The 16,564-nt window shown below is 38.3% G+C and overlaps 1 protein-coding gene across 1 annotated transcript in view; it reads right to left on the bottom strand.

Moving 5' to 3' along the window:
- LOC129359038 (cGMP-inhibited 3',5'-cyclic phosphodiesterase 3A-like) overlaps nt 1–12,165 on the bottom strand; it is a 56,944-nt gene extending 44,779 nt beyond the window's left edge. The window contains exons 1-2 of the mRNA XM_055028400.1: nt 12,133–12,165; nt 7,677–8,615 (exon numbers count right to left, since the gene is read on the bottom strand). Coding sequence (XP_054884375.1) covers nt 7,677–8,615; nt 12,133–12,144 — 951 coding nt within the window. The 5' untranslated portion in view covers nt 12,145–12,165. The remainder of the gene's footprint in view (nt 1–7,676; nt 8,616–12,132) is intronic.
- Nucleotides 12,166–16,564: the final 4,399 nt, after the last annotated feature.

Raw genomic sequence — 16,564 nt, 5'->3', positions numbered from 1 at the left:
AGAGAATGTGGGCCTTCCCCTGAAATAGATTTCAGAGCACGTGTTTCTCTTTTAAAATCTGCCTCCCTTCTTGTGATGTTAATTTTTAAACAGACACAGCACCATTTGTTACCTTTAATGGAAACATATGTGTGCAATTTTGCGTTATTATAAGTTACATTTCTGCTACGTTTCCAAAAACTGAGCTTGTTATATGTTCTGCTGAGACATTTTCTGAAATAAGAGTGACCTAAAAGATACACACCTCCTCCTGATCTTTTAGAAGCCCCTACAAAACGGCAAACGAACGTATCTTCTCATCTCTGATGACCATTAAAAAGAGCAAAAATGTCAATGCAAATTAAAACCTAAAGAAGTGTTTTAAAGTTTGGGTTAAAACTTCTTATTAAGCTCACTAAAGCCTCCACGGTGAAGATTGAAATATTATTTGTCATTCAAATGAGAAGAAATACAAAACAAAATGCAACAATGAAACTGAGCCTATGCTATTTTGCAGCTTTTAGATCAGCAGAGTGCTTGTCTTGCCTCTGGCTCGGCAGGCTGCACCAGTCTGCTTCATAAGTACGGCACAGCCAACACTTGATGAAAACCCCTCTTCTCTCAGGTACAACTGCACACATTATCTACAGTACGGATAAACTGCACCATAACTGTGTGTGTTCGTGTCAGCCAGAGACCACCAGGAAATCATGTGATTCTCAAAACAATTTAAAAAATTTTTTTTAAATCCCTTGATGTAAGTTTGTCTACTTTTACATGTTTTGTGAGCTTGTGTAATGTACAGTAGACTGCCTGTGGTTTTAGAAATAGCAGCAGAAGAAATGAACAAAGCGTTGGCCACACTTCCAAATATTGAATAAACATTAACAACCGCCTCGTCTGCCTTCGCAGTGGAGGACGGTTGTACCAACTCAAAGCAAAACATTGCACTAACGTCGACGTCCACAGTCCACATTTCTGAAAAAATATTTTTTGGAAATGCTTTTTCTTTTTCATGTACCTGATCATGTACTCTTGCTCAGGGTTTTCTGAGACACTTGAGAACAGAATGAGTGTGACAGTAATTTGCACCAGTCTGACGGTTGAATAAACTAAATAACAGATCAACAACAATACATTTCTTTTTTATTTAATTCAATAAATCTTTTTTGTTGAACTTAATCCAGTTTCACTTCAGCAGGAAAAAAGGATATTTGAGTTTAAATATTATTAGTCAACGTTTGGCTACCGATTAAAATTGTATTTTAAATTATTATTATAGACCCTGCAATTAAGTTTTTATATTTAATAATAGTAGCATCCCATCCCTTTATAAATTATAAAGATTATAAAGCAAGAACTTCTGTCTGTACGGGAGTGGCACAGCCTGTGCTCACTTTTTTGGCTTCCAGTAACATGGAAAATAAAATGTTCCAGCTCGTCAATCATTATTTCCTCCTCCTCCAAACTTGTGAACTCGTAACAGTCGTTACTCTCTGCCATGATGGCTGTGTTTACTGTGCCGTTGTAAACCACACATAATTATGCCAAAAAGACCATGACGTATATGCAGTGGAAGGAGCTCAGTTCGGTGTGTCTTGTGGAGCTTTGTGTGTGCGAAAGTGTGCACACAAAACCATGTGACACTTCGACTTCAGTTTGACGATGCTGTGCCCTAATGACAACATCGCTCCAAAAATGGGAAGGCACTGAACAAAAGATTTATAAATAACAACAAAATTTCCATGGAAAACCTTGAAACCCATTCAGAAAGTTGGAAGATCAAGATCAACTAATTCGGGTTTAGTTTAAAGGTTGCACGACAAACATTGCTCTTACAAGAAAAACGTCTTTGCACGATGTAGATTGATTGTCTTTATTCTATAAATCAAATGTATGTAGGGAATAAGTAAACAGTTGGCACTATTCACATAGTTCCTTTCAATATGCTTATGTTTCTGGGAGACAATTTCATTTTCCTGACCAGTTTACAGGTAAAACGTGTAATTTCACAGCGAGGACAGTAAACAGGAGGACATCATCCCCTCTGCAGCTGGTCAGCTGAGAGTTAGCTTTCTTCTCCACCTTCTGAGTTCAATTTGTCATCATTTATGTTGCAGGCACGATGAGGCAGAATGGGTAATGGAGCCCTTCTAATACTACAGATAGTGCACTAACTCCGTGTTCCCTGGATACCAATTAGCAATGAACAACCAAGCATCAAGAGTGAGACAACTGATGGGTGAATGTTTGGAGCTTACAGATGAGAGAGTGAAAGTTGGGACAGTATGTGGTCACATGTTTTAAGGTGTGTTTACGCTGCTCAGACATTTGAGGCCTCATAGCGATAACCAAATCAGTGTATTCTTTTATTCGTATTTTATAAGCGAACAAAAAAAAATTGGACCAAAAACAAGAATAATCCTATTTCACTATTCTATCTTCCATTTTGATGGCCTCAGAAGATTTGCAACAACAAAAAAAAAAAAAAAATCATTCAGAATTGCTGTCCTCCCCATTTACAAGAGCAGCACACACTCTCTATCACCATTTAAGTCACGGTACGACATATTATTTGAATACTGATGTTGACATGAAAATCGCTCAATTATTAGACAGCACATATGCTGCACATACAGTATGCACCACTGCTGCAGAGTCTACGCAAGTGCTAATCAAAGGTCACAGAGCTGAAGCAATAACAATAATTAATTTTATGTTAAACCAATGCAGACACTCAGTCTGCACGAATGAAGATTTACTCAACATGCTGAATTTCCGAAGAGACTCCACTTGCGCCCTACTTTTTGATTAATTCAGCAAATATTTATTTGGCTGCTTGAGGCACTATAAAGCATTCAGCTTTATTCTCAGATTGCCATAGTTTGTATTTTAAAAAAAAAACCTTTCTAAGAAATAAACCCCACAAAACCCAATGATTCATACAGGATAATGGAAGTGGTTTATAGTGGGTTAGGGTTTTGTTCATGTGTGCGATCAATAAACAAGCAATGCATTTTAGCTGCTGCTGCTACATATTGGTGCAAATGTGACCGACTCTTGTAAAGCTTGAATTTCCTTCAAATGTTTGCAAGCAATTGACGAGGAAAGTCAGACGACCCACCTCAATGTAAAACACCAGAAATGAACTTAAATGACAAAAATAAATGCATCCCACTATTTATATTTTGATTTATTCATCTGAGATTATGAGCTGATTTTTTTAGCACTGGAATTTGAAGAAAAGGACTAAAAGCTGAGGATGGACAATATGACTCGAGATAAATGCTTTTCATATCGGTTGATATCGATAATTATTGAGTTGAGTTCCTCTTTTATTCACAATTTTCCCTTGAACTGTTGTACTCATTTTCTCCTTTCATCTTTATTTTTAAGCAGTTAAAGGGTACGGTGGCAAAACATGAAATTGCTCCTACATACTCAGGTATACATTGTGTACACATTCTGTGAACTGCAGATGGTTGAGATTTCACAGTCAAGTCTATCAATACCCTTTATTTCTTGTGACAAATTTCTTCCTTTCCCTTAATCCAAATCCATCAATGCTCAAATCTAATCTGAATATCATCATTCTTAATTTGCATATGCTAATTATGTTTTAATCAAACATATTTTTAGTTTAAAACATACGCCATGTTCCTGGATTATCCTGAGAACAAATATCACACAAAGGATTAGATGTGACCTCAGTCCTTATCAGATTCACCTTTAACTTTAACTAGAAGGTGTCCAACTTCTTTTGAACAAACACAGTTATTATCAAAAGCTAGTAGTGGCACTCGATTACATTATTTTATCAAAATTAGTCGGATTTTAATCAAAAATCATATATCCACAAAATAAACATTTTCAATTGAAAAACCCTTTTCACTTCTAAATTATTGAATAGATGTATAAGCTCAACAATAAATGTTTTTTATTGTTTTTAATCTGTTATTTAAGTTATTCAAAGTGCTCTTTCAAATGATTCAGAAATTTTTGATCATCTAATTGTGAATGGTCCAGCTTCTTTAGAAAGGTGAACTGTGGACATGTGCTTGCCTCAACATGCTTTGCATTGAGATGGTACGTAGATGTCACTTGTGCATCAGTTTCATGGACAGACAAGAAGCAATTTCCAGCTCAGAAATTTTGTGCGTTTAAAAAAAAATGCAGCAAATTGCATTTAATTTTTAACACATTAAAATCTGTGCTACTCATGGGAAATAGACCATCTTTTCAAAACCACAGTAATTGTTAATATACGTCTATGAGGACAATATGTAAGAACAAGACAAACTTCCTCATAGACATTTTCTGCTCTCTGCTACTCTATCATGAATGCTCAGGTTAGTTAGCATGGCCACCGATGACAGGGGATAAGTTGTTGTTCTGTAACATTATGTTGTTTCTCCACCATTAGCTCATTAAACAGCTCATACAAATAAATAAGTCAATAAATGATACCCATAACATCGTAGCAAACATCACCATTTATTGGGGAACTTCTCCAAACCCTGGTTTATATTTATGTTATTATATTCAATGTAGGGAGAAGAACCAGTAATAAAATAAAATAAAATTAAAACCATGAGTGTTAGGTGCTAAACATGTTTAATAAAAATATACTACTTAATAAAATGGGAAACACAGATTAAAAGTCCAAAAATTACTATTTAAAATTACTATTTTCATTTGACGTAAACACCTTTTCACGTAGTGAAAACATAAAAACCTTCTAAATGTCTTCATTCAACCCATTTTATTCACCATAAATCAATGCCTCAAATTTAAGTCCTGCACTGTTTGCATTTCCACAGCACATGCTCGCCGAAGGTCTAAAGTCTGGTATGACATCACAGTGGAGCAACCGGCATAAGCAGAGTCTTTCAAAATAGTGTCACTTAACATCTCACTTAACACCTTTGCATGCGCACACACATTCATGGGCTCTCACAACCTTGGTAGAAGGAATGCACCCCTCCATTTGTTTATCAACACCACAAACAGAGTGCACAGCAAGAAGTAAAAAAAATAAAAAATCTCCAAAGTTAAATATAAACACCAGTATGTGGATGATTAATTTTAGAGCCCACCAATCAAAAGCATACTAGAGCAACTCACTATAAAAAGGAAATTTGGACCACAGTAAATTTTATTTCTTACAATGATTACATTGGAATACAACAATAGGGTTTATAGATAATGTTCAATAATAACTGCATTCTTACATGAAACCCTTGGTATGAAATAATGGTGACAATATTTAATAACAAATTTAGATTAGCGATAACTCGTTGGTTCGGTCAACATACAAGGTGATAAAGATAAATCTATAAATGTCCTCATTTGCATTAAAATCTAATCTCAAACTGAGACATTTTAATCTCTCCAGCAGCTTCAAACAGCTGCTCTCCATTGTATGTGGCATAAAGCAAAAACAGTATTTCAGAAACACAACATCCTGTTGACGGTCAAGCATGGCGGTGGTAGAGTAATGGGTTGCTTTTGTAGTTTAGATCCCATATGACTATTCATGAGTAATTGAACCTTCTTCAGAAATTTGTCTCTCTAGCAGAAATTCATGAAGACCTTCAGATCAACCTCACTTGGGTTATGTAGCAGGACAATGCCCCAAAGCACACAACCAAGTCCGACACTAAAAGGGCGAAGAAATTAAGGCTTTTGCCCAGTCCAAGTCTGAGCTCAAAATCAATTGACATAATGTAACAAGACCATAAAGGGGAGCATTCATGCTCTAAAAGGAATAAATGGAAACAAATCTGTACAGAAGAGTGCAGTCAAAATTCTTTGATAGTTAACAAAAAAAACTTGATGGCAGATGATAGGTTTAAGACACTATTCACATAGTGCGAAGTTGGTTTGGACAACTTTTCCTTCCACCCTTCCGCCTCAATAAATTACACAAGTGATTTCAAAAATCTGCCTTTTTGCATTTACTCCAGTCTGCTTGATGTAACAAAAACATATCTTTTTATCTGAGACTGTTAGAAAGAAATCTTTAAGAAGGCGACTAAAAAAAAAAAGAAATCATAATGCCACCCATATGCAGGAACTATGCCTTTCTCCTGCCACGCCCTCCCAGCCAGACAGTCAATGATGCATAATATGTCTACGCATAAAGAGAGGAAAGAACAGGCATGAGGTGCAATATGCATTTCTTTTTGCTTATTTATAATGATTTAAACGGCACAGAATCATCTTGGTTTTGGTATACTAGCACTTTGAAATATGAACATATAAACTTTTAGATTTCTTAAAAATATTTATTTTTAATTGCACCTATAATTTAACTCTAGCAATTTAAAGCTCCTAAAATGTTGTTATTTTTCTTGCTGTGTCATGCTGAGATTATTAGCGGTCCTAATGTGGCAGCAACTATAAAACTTTCTGTATGTACCCTTGGTCTGGTCTGGTAAGCTTACATAATTGCTTTTCAGAAATTATATAACTTTGTATATGAACCCCATATGTTTTGCTCAGACTGGTTATGTGACCTCACAATGGTCTACTTGGATGGGAGCCACTTGGGTTAACTCAATACATCCCATATCACAAGCTAACACATGTATTAAGAAAATCAGATGTCATTAGAGCTTCACTTTTGCACACATTTATCCTGCATCAGGGGAGGCTCAGTAAAATAGAATGTGACTGAAAAAAACAGAAAGATATACTAGTAGGCCTACACATTTTCATTTATGTTAACCTTAATTAACCAAAGTCCATGGAAATGAAATGTTAGTTTTTCAGAAAATTACAATGCTGAATAGGATCAAATCAAAATAGTTCTTAAACACATGAATGTTATAGTCTGGGCTTCAAAATCAATGTTAAGCAGACAATCAATAGAAAGTTAAGTGGAAGGGAAAAGTGTGCCAGAAAAAGGTTTGTGTGCAACAGGAAGACTTGCTGCCTTAACAAGCCGAAGGCCACTTTAAAAGCAACCATGGACTGCCACCATGCCACACACTACATATAGGCATTTATGCACAATGGGCCCTGAGTAAGTACTGACCACATTAACGATGAGGAATATGGGGAAACTCTCCATAAACTGACATTTCTGTTTTCATCTTTTTTTTATATTCTCATGTTCTAATCTTCTGAGAGAGTAATTTCTGGGTTTTCAATTACTTTAAGTCATAACCATAAAAATAAATAAATAAATAAATACTTGAAATAAGTAATAGTACATATTTTGTTTTGGAGTCACTAAATTTGAGAAAAAAAATTCACTGGGATGTATCTGCACAGGCAATAAACCCCTCTCTAATGTGGATAATCCCTTGTAGTTAACACATCCGGCTGCAACACGCTTGTAAATTCGCAAACATGTTATCGGTTAAGTTCATTCTGTTTTTTGGGGGTTTTTTAAATTATTTATTTCAATTTTTCCTGAATGTAGTCAAGTCTGAGAAACCTACAGGCCCAAACGGCCTGCAGAGCAAACAGCCGTCATCATCATCACCATAATGACATTGCTTTGTTTTGCAGTCTGTTATTCCACTTGTCCCGATGCCGCTACTGACAGAGAGCCGTGCAAAGCTGCTGCATGCCATCAGAGACAGCTAAAAGCCCCCACGGGCTTATCTATGGCTGATTAAAAAAAATAAAAAAATTCTGATCATCCCGACATGATCTAATAGAGATGTCTGAAGTTGGACATGTCTTACCTGGTCCCGCGGAATGCAGGGCAGTGAAGTCCTGCGGTGGGACTTGCTGTTGCTCTGACTGTGAGCCATCATCTCCGAGGCCGCTATGGAGCTGGACCTCCGTCTCCTTTTGAAGACAGGGATGTCCTCCTCCTTCGCCCCGGTCACAGAGCTACAGCACCCCGTCCCGCTGGTCCCTGAGGCCGGCAAAAGCCGGTCAGCATACCTCGCAAGCAAAACCCCCAGCAGCCCCAGCAGGTAGGCCAGGTAGGGTCTCCAACTGGCCCGGACCCTGCTCAGAGAGAGTAGGGACACGGCCCTGATGACGCTAATGAAGACGAAGATGGACACTCCCTGTCCCGGCCGGACGACAAGCAGAGCCCCGCCGCCCAGGCACCCGAGGACTACCAGGGTTGCGGTCTGGGACGACAACTCCTCCGCGCCGCGCAGCAGCGACTGCGCCGCGGCTTCGCCCAGGTGGCACGCCGCTAACAGGAAGAGCGCGCTACGGATCAGCAGCCCGCAGCGAATCAAGCAGAGCCAGACCCAGAAGAAGGCACTTACGAGTGTAAAAACGGGCAAGACGCAGTGACACGCAGAGAGAAGCAGCTCCACGGTGCAGCCCGTCGCTGAGTGGAAACGAGAGCCGACGCAGCTACTATTTCCGCTGCTGCTGCTGCTGCTGCTTGCATCCCACTCGACCAATCTGAGCAGCAGAGCGAGGAGCGCGGAGACGGAGGCGACGCAGACAGCAGAGGACACTCTTCTGCAAGTCCATGTCGCGGAGAGCCTCAGCCACGACTGGCTCCGCTCGTCCCGGTGCAGCGGAGTGACACATGTCTTCACGTAGCCGCTGCGCTCCAACGCTGCCCGGGGATGTTTGTCATGTGCGCCTCCTGATGAATCTCTGCCGCTGTCTGCCTCCAAGGACATCTTTGTCGCTCTGGCTCGTTTGGATGCCTGTCCGGGGGTATAATAGATTTACTTTGAGTGTGAGTGCTTCATTCACATGCTCCATGTTCATCTGTGCACAAACTGGTCTCTGGTGCTTGGCCGACAACGTTTGAAACGGTTAGAGTCATGTTTGCACAACTTTTCTGAGTTTTTGTGGCTTATGGCTTTCATAGTACACTCATAGCTGCCCCGGGAAGTCAAGCAGTGAACCAAAAAAAAAAAAAAAGCAACCCCTGGCGTTTCACACATCCAGGCCACTGCCTCAGTTCCTCCACACAGCAGCCTCTCTCTCTATTTCTCTCTCCTTTTCTCCTCTCCCCACCCACCAGACATTATCCCCTATTTTGTGCCGCTCTGGTGATTACTCCATCACGTTTCAGCCCTGCTCAGTCTGCAGGCTGCAGTCTGCCCTGGATGTGACTCAGTTCGCAGTGGATGCTTGCCATGTTTACATAAAGATTTTCCGGCTTGTTCTGGAAGATGGAGCGGTCTCATTATGGGAATTAACTATCGTAATCCCATGATATATTTTAGGAGCATAGCGCAGTTTAAGAAAGGGAGAAGAGACCAAAAGGTGCCTGTTCTCCATCATGCTGTTAAACAGGAGGATGCTGGGAAAGGTCAAAGTCCCCGACAAAAAAAAAAAAGAAGAAAGAAAACATACTCATAATTTAATTTAAAATGTTCTTGATCTTGTCTCGTTCCTAAGAGTCTCACTAGCATACTTCAAGTTGCCGCCCCGGTAAAGATGGGAGACACAACCTGAATTAAAGATTTTTGAAAAATCATACCATTGATTTGAATGCAGTCGTTAAGCAAAGAAAAACTCCTGAAGAGAGAAAAGGTTATTTTTCTAACACATTTCACAAGTCTGCACTGTGACACCATTGGAAGCAGCACTGTTGCCTTGAGTCCCGGGGTCTTGCTGCAATGAGGCAATATTCTCACCATGCATTCATGGCTTCTTTCCAGGTTTCCTCCCAGTCCAAAAACATGACCGATGGATTAACTGGTTTTTCAAAGTTGCTTGTAGGCGTGAGTGTTTTGCATTACTTTTATGTGACCTGTCCTGAGTCTCTGTGCAGCCCTGAGATCGACTGGCGACCTTTTCAAATGATGGCTGAAACATCCATTGCAACCACGTCAGGATAAATGGATCATCATCACAAAGAGATATTTGCTCAGGCTTAACTCTTCTAGGATTTAGGACTGTAGGTTCAGATGTTGATGGTAAAACATTTCTTTCTAATGAATCAATCCTGATTTGTCCAAATAATTTTAAACATTGTCCTGCTGAAAGACCAAAATGACTCCCAATTTCATATGACTCAGAGCCACAAGATCTTCATTTAAAATGTATTTTTTAAAGCTGCTCAGGATGCCATCATTTTAACAAGGTTCCTCAGGCTTTTGGGGAAGAAATAATCCCACAGCATCACAGATCCTTAGCTGTACTTAACAATAAACATCCTTTGTTATGAAAAGCCCACTCTTAGTTTCACGCAGTACAGAAGTTCAAGAAAAGTTAGCTAAAAAAAAAACCCACACATTTACGAATGTGAAGGTAGAGAAAAGTTTTTTTCACGGCATTCCTCCCATGAACTGATTAACAAACACATAGCACAGAATGGTTTATTTGCATTTACCACTGCTGCACTGCTGGAGTACTTCCCTCACTCCATCCATGACAAAAGAATTTAAAGCATAGACACAGCAAAAAAGATTTTTAGTGATTTTTTTTGGGTTCTTTGTGGCAGAATGAAGAGCAAGTTAGCAGTCTCCCCTCGCTTGGCCTACATTTTATGAGAGGATTTAAAAAGGGCCCACGCAGTCATGTAAAGCCACTCAAGTCATCTCTTTCAGACCTATTAATAATTCACAAAAGACAAATAAATACCCTGTCTCTAAACTTTTTTTTTGTAACCATTGCTGGATTATCTCTTATTTTGAAGGTGAAATGTCAAAAACATCTGTTTGACTGGGGAGTACAAATACATGAGAAATATTCAAAGCCTCTTATTTCTTTCATTATGTATTTAAAAGGGAGTATAACATAAGGGTAGTGTTTTTGTGTACTGCATTCAATCTTACGCAACACGAGCCAGAGTAATAAGTCAAATACTATCAGCACATAAATCTATGTACTATTTATTGCTATTTTTAGGGCACTTCAACATGCAGGAATCCAAAAAGTAATCTTTTGGATTTACTCTACCCTGTTTTACAATCTTGTAAACTTCCAACATCTCATTATGACTATTATTGTGCCTTCACTAAATGTCAGGTGTAACACGGTTGCGAAGCTGAGCATAGAAATATGTAATGAAGCAGGTTCAGTGTTAACTTTAATCTGTTGTCAATCACATTTGGTAAAGCTAGCCCTGAGAATAACATTTTTGAGAGAAATTTTCCAGACACGCTCCTCTGGCTATGCAGAAGAAACTAGTATAACAATTTTATAAATCATTAGGAAGTCTTTGCATGAACTCAGTGGATGTGCATAATTTGTCCAGTTTCTTATATATACTCACGTGCATTTGCATGCGTTCTCACTAATTGAAATTGTTTTTTTGTTTGTTTGAATGTGAAGATGACTGAAGCTTCCTGGGAAAAAAAATATACATTCAAGGGAGTTCCCAAGTTTTCACAATGGAATAGTTATAATTTAGTTTCATTAAAATTGTCTTCACATGTTCAGATCAAGGGTTTGATTTTTTGTCTGAAGTTCATCCTGAACTTTTGGTTTCACAAATTTATCAAAGTGTCGTTTAATTCACACTGGAAATTAAGATTTAGTTTTAAGTGCAACACCAAAAAAAAAACCAACAAAAAAAAAACAACAAAGAGTTTTTTGGGGAATATTTGTCTTCTTCTGCCAGGATGAAAAACAAAAACATATAGATATAAACAAATATTTCCACTCTCTCAAAAATAAATAAAACAAATTCAAGATTTATGAATAGAAGGCTTGGCTAATCCAGATTACACAATGCTCTTCCCTTCCTACAGCTCTTTCAATACCAATGGTCAAGAATAGTACAAAAACTAATGCCTCAAATATTATTCTCTTTTCAACCACAAAGAACTTTCTATGTGTCTCTTTCTATGTTCTAGAACAGCTTTCTATCATCGTTTGTGAACACAATGAAGAGGTTCGCCGATGAACTGCGCCTCCTCCTCCCACTACTCCAAAATCAACAAATCGCCCCTGAATCCCTCACTCACCTCCTCAGGAATCCTGGTTTTGTCCACCTGCTGATCTTCACTTACCCATGTCAAAGAAATCAACCACATAGCACAAAGAACAAAAACCTCATCAGGTTGTGGAAAATGAGGGGTATTTCTGGACCCTCAGCACCACATCAAGCCAAGTCAAATTTATTTGTGTACCACATTTCAGCAACAAGGCAATCCAAAGTGATTTATAAGATAAAAATACAATAATAAAAAAAGAAACGTTACATTTCAGAGACAGTATATAAATAAGTAATGAAATCAAGACTCTTACTCTCATCATACATACCTTTCTTGCCATTTCATAAACTTCTGTCCTCTCCTCCACAGATATCCATCTGAAACTGTGCTCTGGAAAAAAGATAAACAATTCACATTATTGTTCAATAAATCTTTTCAACATTCTTTGTTTCTCAGGGCCATCTGGTTTAAGGTCAATAGCGGCTTGTAAATATGATGCAAATTATAAGATTGTGCAGTAAAGTTCCTTTTTTGTTATCTTTATTGGACTGCTTGTCACTGCAGCAATAACACAAAAATGGCAACATTAAAGGTATTTAATATACTAAACTTAGATAAAAAAATATTGTTTACGGATATGATGTATTCTGATCTTTATAAGGGCCAAAAACTATTTTAAGTACCCTGGACATTTTTGATACATTCTGAACTACTCTACCACTAACAGAAGACGTCTTGGACTTTAGGTGTCAGATTTTTTATTCAGGATGTCATGTTTTGCAAAACTGAGTCTCGTTTGGCTGTTAATAGCCATAAATTATGACTAAAACTAGCTTCTCAGTTCATGTCTATAAAAACCTGACTAATAAAACTTTTAAAATAGCAGTAAATGAAGGCAGAAGTCCAGCACTGGCATTTTTCAAACACCAAGACACTTTGGAATAAACACAAACACATTTTTTCCAACACATAAGGGTTTATTAAAAAACAAAAAACAACTTTTCTAATAAATAGTTTAATTAACAAAACTCCTAAGCTAGTGACACTCAGCTTAACAGCTAAGCAAAATATGAAATAAAGAGGAAACGGTTAGAGTAAACGAATAAACTGTAAAAAAGTAAAATGTAAAGATGCAACCAGAATGAAGAAAATGATGTCATAGTTCAGTATGAATTGTGAATGCTGAGAAACCAGATTGATCTAAGAAGAATTTGGAAATGAGACCAAGTTAAATTCCTCTAATTCAGAATGGGTTGTACCAGAATATGCTGTGCATAGCCCCACCAGAAATGTTGTTGTTGTGTGACGTGGCCATGCTTACTAGCCTGAGCCTCCATGGCAGCCTCTACAGCTCGGAAGCGGCCAGGGAGAGCAAGGGGGAAGCTGTGAGCAGCACTCACACAAGCTTAACTGACAACACTAAGACCCTCCTCCTTTCTCTGATTGGTTGTTTCTAACTACTGTAGCTTCATTCTGTGGAGGAAATTTAATGCAATTATTGAATTAAAAAAGAAAAGTAAAATTTCCACATGTTGTTACAGCTTCTAAAAAAGCATTAGCTGGTTTTTTGTTATTTTTAGAAACTGCCACATAGTGTTTTATATGATGGCCAAACAGATTAATATTGGTTTAACCCTTTTCTTCCACCATATTTAGTGTGTCCAAAATGTGATTTGAAAGACCAGATTTATGGAGTCCACAACATGCAGTCGTTCTCCCAACAGACTCTCCTATCTGAGCTGTGGAGACCGCTCCTAGTCAGAAACAACCAACTACAGCCATGAGGAATGTCTTAGCACTGTCAATCATGCTCGTTCACACCCAACCCTTTGCTCTCTGCAGTGTTATAGCTTCTCCCCAACACCAGAGCCTGAAAGCGCAGGCTAGTAAGAATGGCCAACAACAACGACGGATAAATTGTTTTTCTGTAACATTTGAATGTTTCGCCACCATTAGCACAGCTGCGGCAAGTCGGCAATCTTAAGCTTGTACACACTGTAGGAGGTCAGGTTCATTCCACCACAGCTGCTGCCACCTGCAATTACAATTTTAAACTGCAAATAGTGTTAAAACTGATCTGTGACATGTCTTGCAGAATCATGTTCTGGGAAAATTTACTGAGTGGAACAAACTTGTCAACTGAAAAACGGAAAAATCGCCACTATGTCAGGACACAACTGTAAAACCAGCCCCCCCAATGGTGTCATACATATGCACGCACACACATACAAGCACACACACACCTCTGTCAGGCCTCCTCAGTCTTTCAATAACTGTCAAGATATCATGGGCTGGAAGTTATTTATGCGTCAGAGTAGCATATAATGGACCATGTCATGTTTATTACTCTCCAGCTGCCATAAATCTTATATGTTGGCCTTTTCTCACCGCTAATGAGTTGGAACATGTAACTAAAATGCCTTTTAGACAAGAGAGGAGAAAATATGCGCTTTAGATACATGTTTAAAATGAGAATTTGCATGTGGTGGATTGTTGTAACTTGTTATGACTTCACCAAATAAAAAGCCAAAAAAAAGGAAATATCAGGTCTTTGGGACTCGTACCAATGCATCATTTGGTCTTAGGCCAGTTTGTTTGCACATAGTAGCTCTGTTCTCATGTGAGCTTTAATGTTTGTTTGTCCAGCTATCTGCATGCTATTATAAATCTTTGAAATAACACATACTTTTGTTTAATCAGATGCTGGAGTATCTGCCTTAATGTCTTAAGATAGCAACGTGGTTGTGTTAGAACAGCCTGCAAAATACATCAATATATCACAGTACCCTTCAAAAGTATTCATGAACTTTTTCACACTTTGTCACCTTGCAAGGAACACATTATAACTATAGGAATACCAACAAAAATATGTTTTGATGGCATTTTACCAACAGAAGCAGAACATAGTTATGCTTCACAAACAAAGAGTAGTATTTTTTATTTTTTTTACCAATAAAATTCTGAAAGGTGCAGTCTACATGACACAAATATTTAGAATGTAATATAGCTACAAAATTGTGCAAAAAGGCTTTCTCATAAATCTTCATGTGCGTTACTTTTCTATTAGGTAGTTCCTTTGATCAGAACCTCTTGGTTCATTCTCAGTACATTTTACAAGGTGAACTAATGACATTGCCTCTTCTACCTCTGGTTCCTGAGTAAATAAACATCAGCTTTTGGGTAAATAAATACCCAATGCAAACATGCCAATTGTGTAAAAACTTATAAAACCGCTTGTAAAAACTGCTATAATGTTTTTAAGATTGGAGTTGTTTCAAAATGATAGAAGTCGACTTTGGTTTTCCTGTTAGGGCTTATACAAAAGAAAGATGACAAGAGAGCTATCTAAATCAGATAAGATATTTACCACCTCATCATAGGTTATGGCCAGTTTTGAGATTTCAAACTTGACTGTTTTGAAATCTGAGTTTAATCAAACATCAAGCTCCTCGGCTAAGCCAAAAAGTTGAGCTGTGAGTCTTAAAAGTAAAGTTAAGTACCAACATAAAAAGAGAGACATAAGTTCAAAAAAGTGCAGTGGATTTAGAATAACAAACTGGTGTAAAAGCACCCAACTCCATGCAGAAAAATGTTGTTAAACAAGCTGATTCAATAGATGGACTCAAAGGCAACTTACAGATGGCATCATTCCCTTTGTGGGGAAAATAGGTTTCACAGTTTAAATAAGATTCATTTCTAAATTGCTTGATGTAATGAAATCTAGGCATAAATTCAAACTGGAAGACTCTTTAGCCCCACCTGCATCATCTAATCAGTGCATCCCACTAATCAACGACGACCTATCATCGCTGGACCTAGCCATGTTCACGGCCAATCACCAACCATGCCCCAGTTAATAAGGACGTCCATCCAAAGCGTCTTCCGCTTCGCTGCTGCACTCAACCCATCTCCACCCCTTCTCCACCTCCACTGTCCTAGCTCTCCAGGCATATTTCATTCACCGACCTCCACCACAAGTATCGGGTCCCGGGGGATGACATTCCTATCAGCATCGGGAATGCTCATCCGAGCTCATCGCAATCACAGCTGTATGTCCTTAGCCGGGGGCCGAGGGCCAAAATCTTAATTCATGCATGTCAATAAACTTTTTTAATCGCTTTCTTTCTCTGTCTGAATCTCTCCAGATTGAAATGAAATTTCAACCCAAAAACTAATTTTGTGCTTTTTAAGTGGTGGAATATAGTACGAGATAAGGCCGACAATAATATGGCAAAGCTGAGCCCACTCCTTTACCTTTATCCTTTCCTTGTGTGGCTATGATGTTATGTCATCACCCAAACAAAGTTAGGTATAATGGAACTTCTTTGGAATAATTCATTAACACAACAATAAAACAAAATAATACTAGTACATTCCTTGCTATTAACATGAAAATGCAAGTTCACTTAAGAGGCCATAAACAAAAAAGAAAACAAATTTCAGAGCCAGTCAGTGTGGGCTTAGAAAGGGATGATCTAAACTGTTTGTGCCTTTCTGAACAGCACCACAGGCCTTTTGTTAACCAAAGAAGTATCCCTCCATTGTTCTTTGCTTTTGAAGTTTATGCTAATTGTTCATTTATACCCATGCATATTTAACAATGACCTTTCTGTTTAATTTCTCCAATTCAGCCTGTCTATGAAGACAGCAGAATATAATTGCCACTCCATGACGGCAACGTTTTTTTCTCTTTTACTGAGCTTACTTTTTTGTCACTGGAGACTCTCTGAGCTAGCTGTTGATGAGGGGTCTTTGCTAAT

Source organism: Poeciliopsis prolifica, unplaced genomic scaffold (genome assembly GCF_027474105.1).
Source record: "Poeciliopsis prolifica strain line A6 unplaced genomic scaffold, Auburn_PproV2 SCAFFOLD004, whole genome shotgun sequence".
NCBI lineage: Eukaryota > Metazoa > Chordata > Actinopteri > Cyprinodontiformes > Poeciliidae > Poeciliopsis > Poeciliopsis prolifica.
The sequence above is the reverse complement of the archived record's forward strand: the minus strand, read 5'-3'. Positions and strand labels throughout refer to the sequence as shown.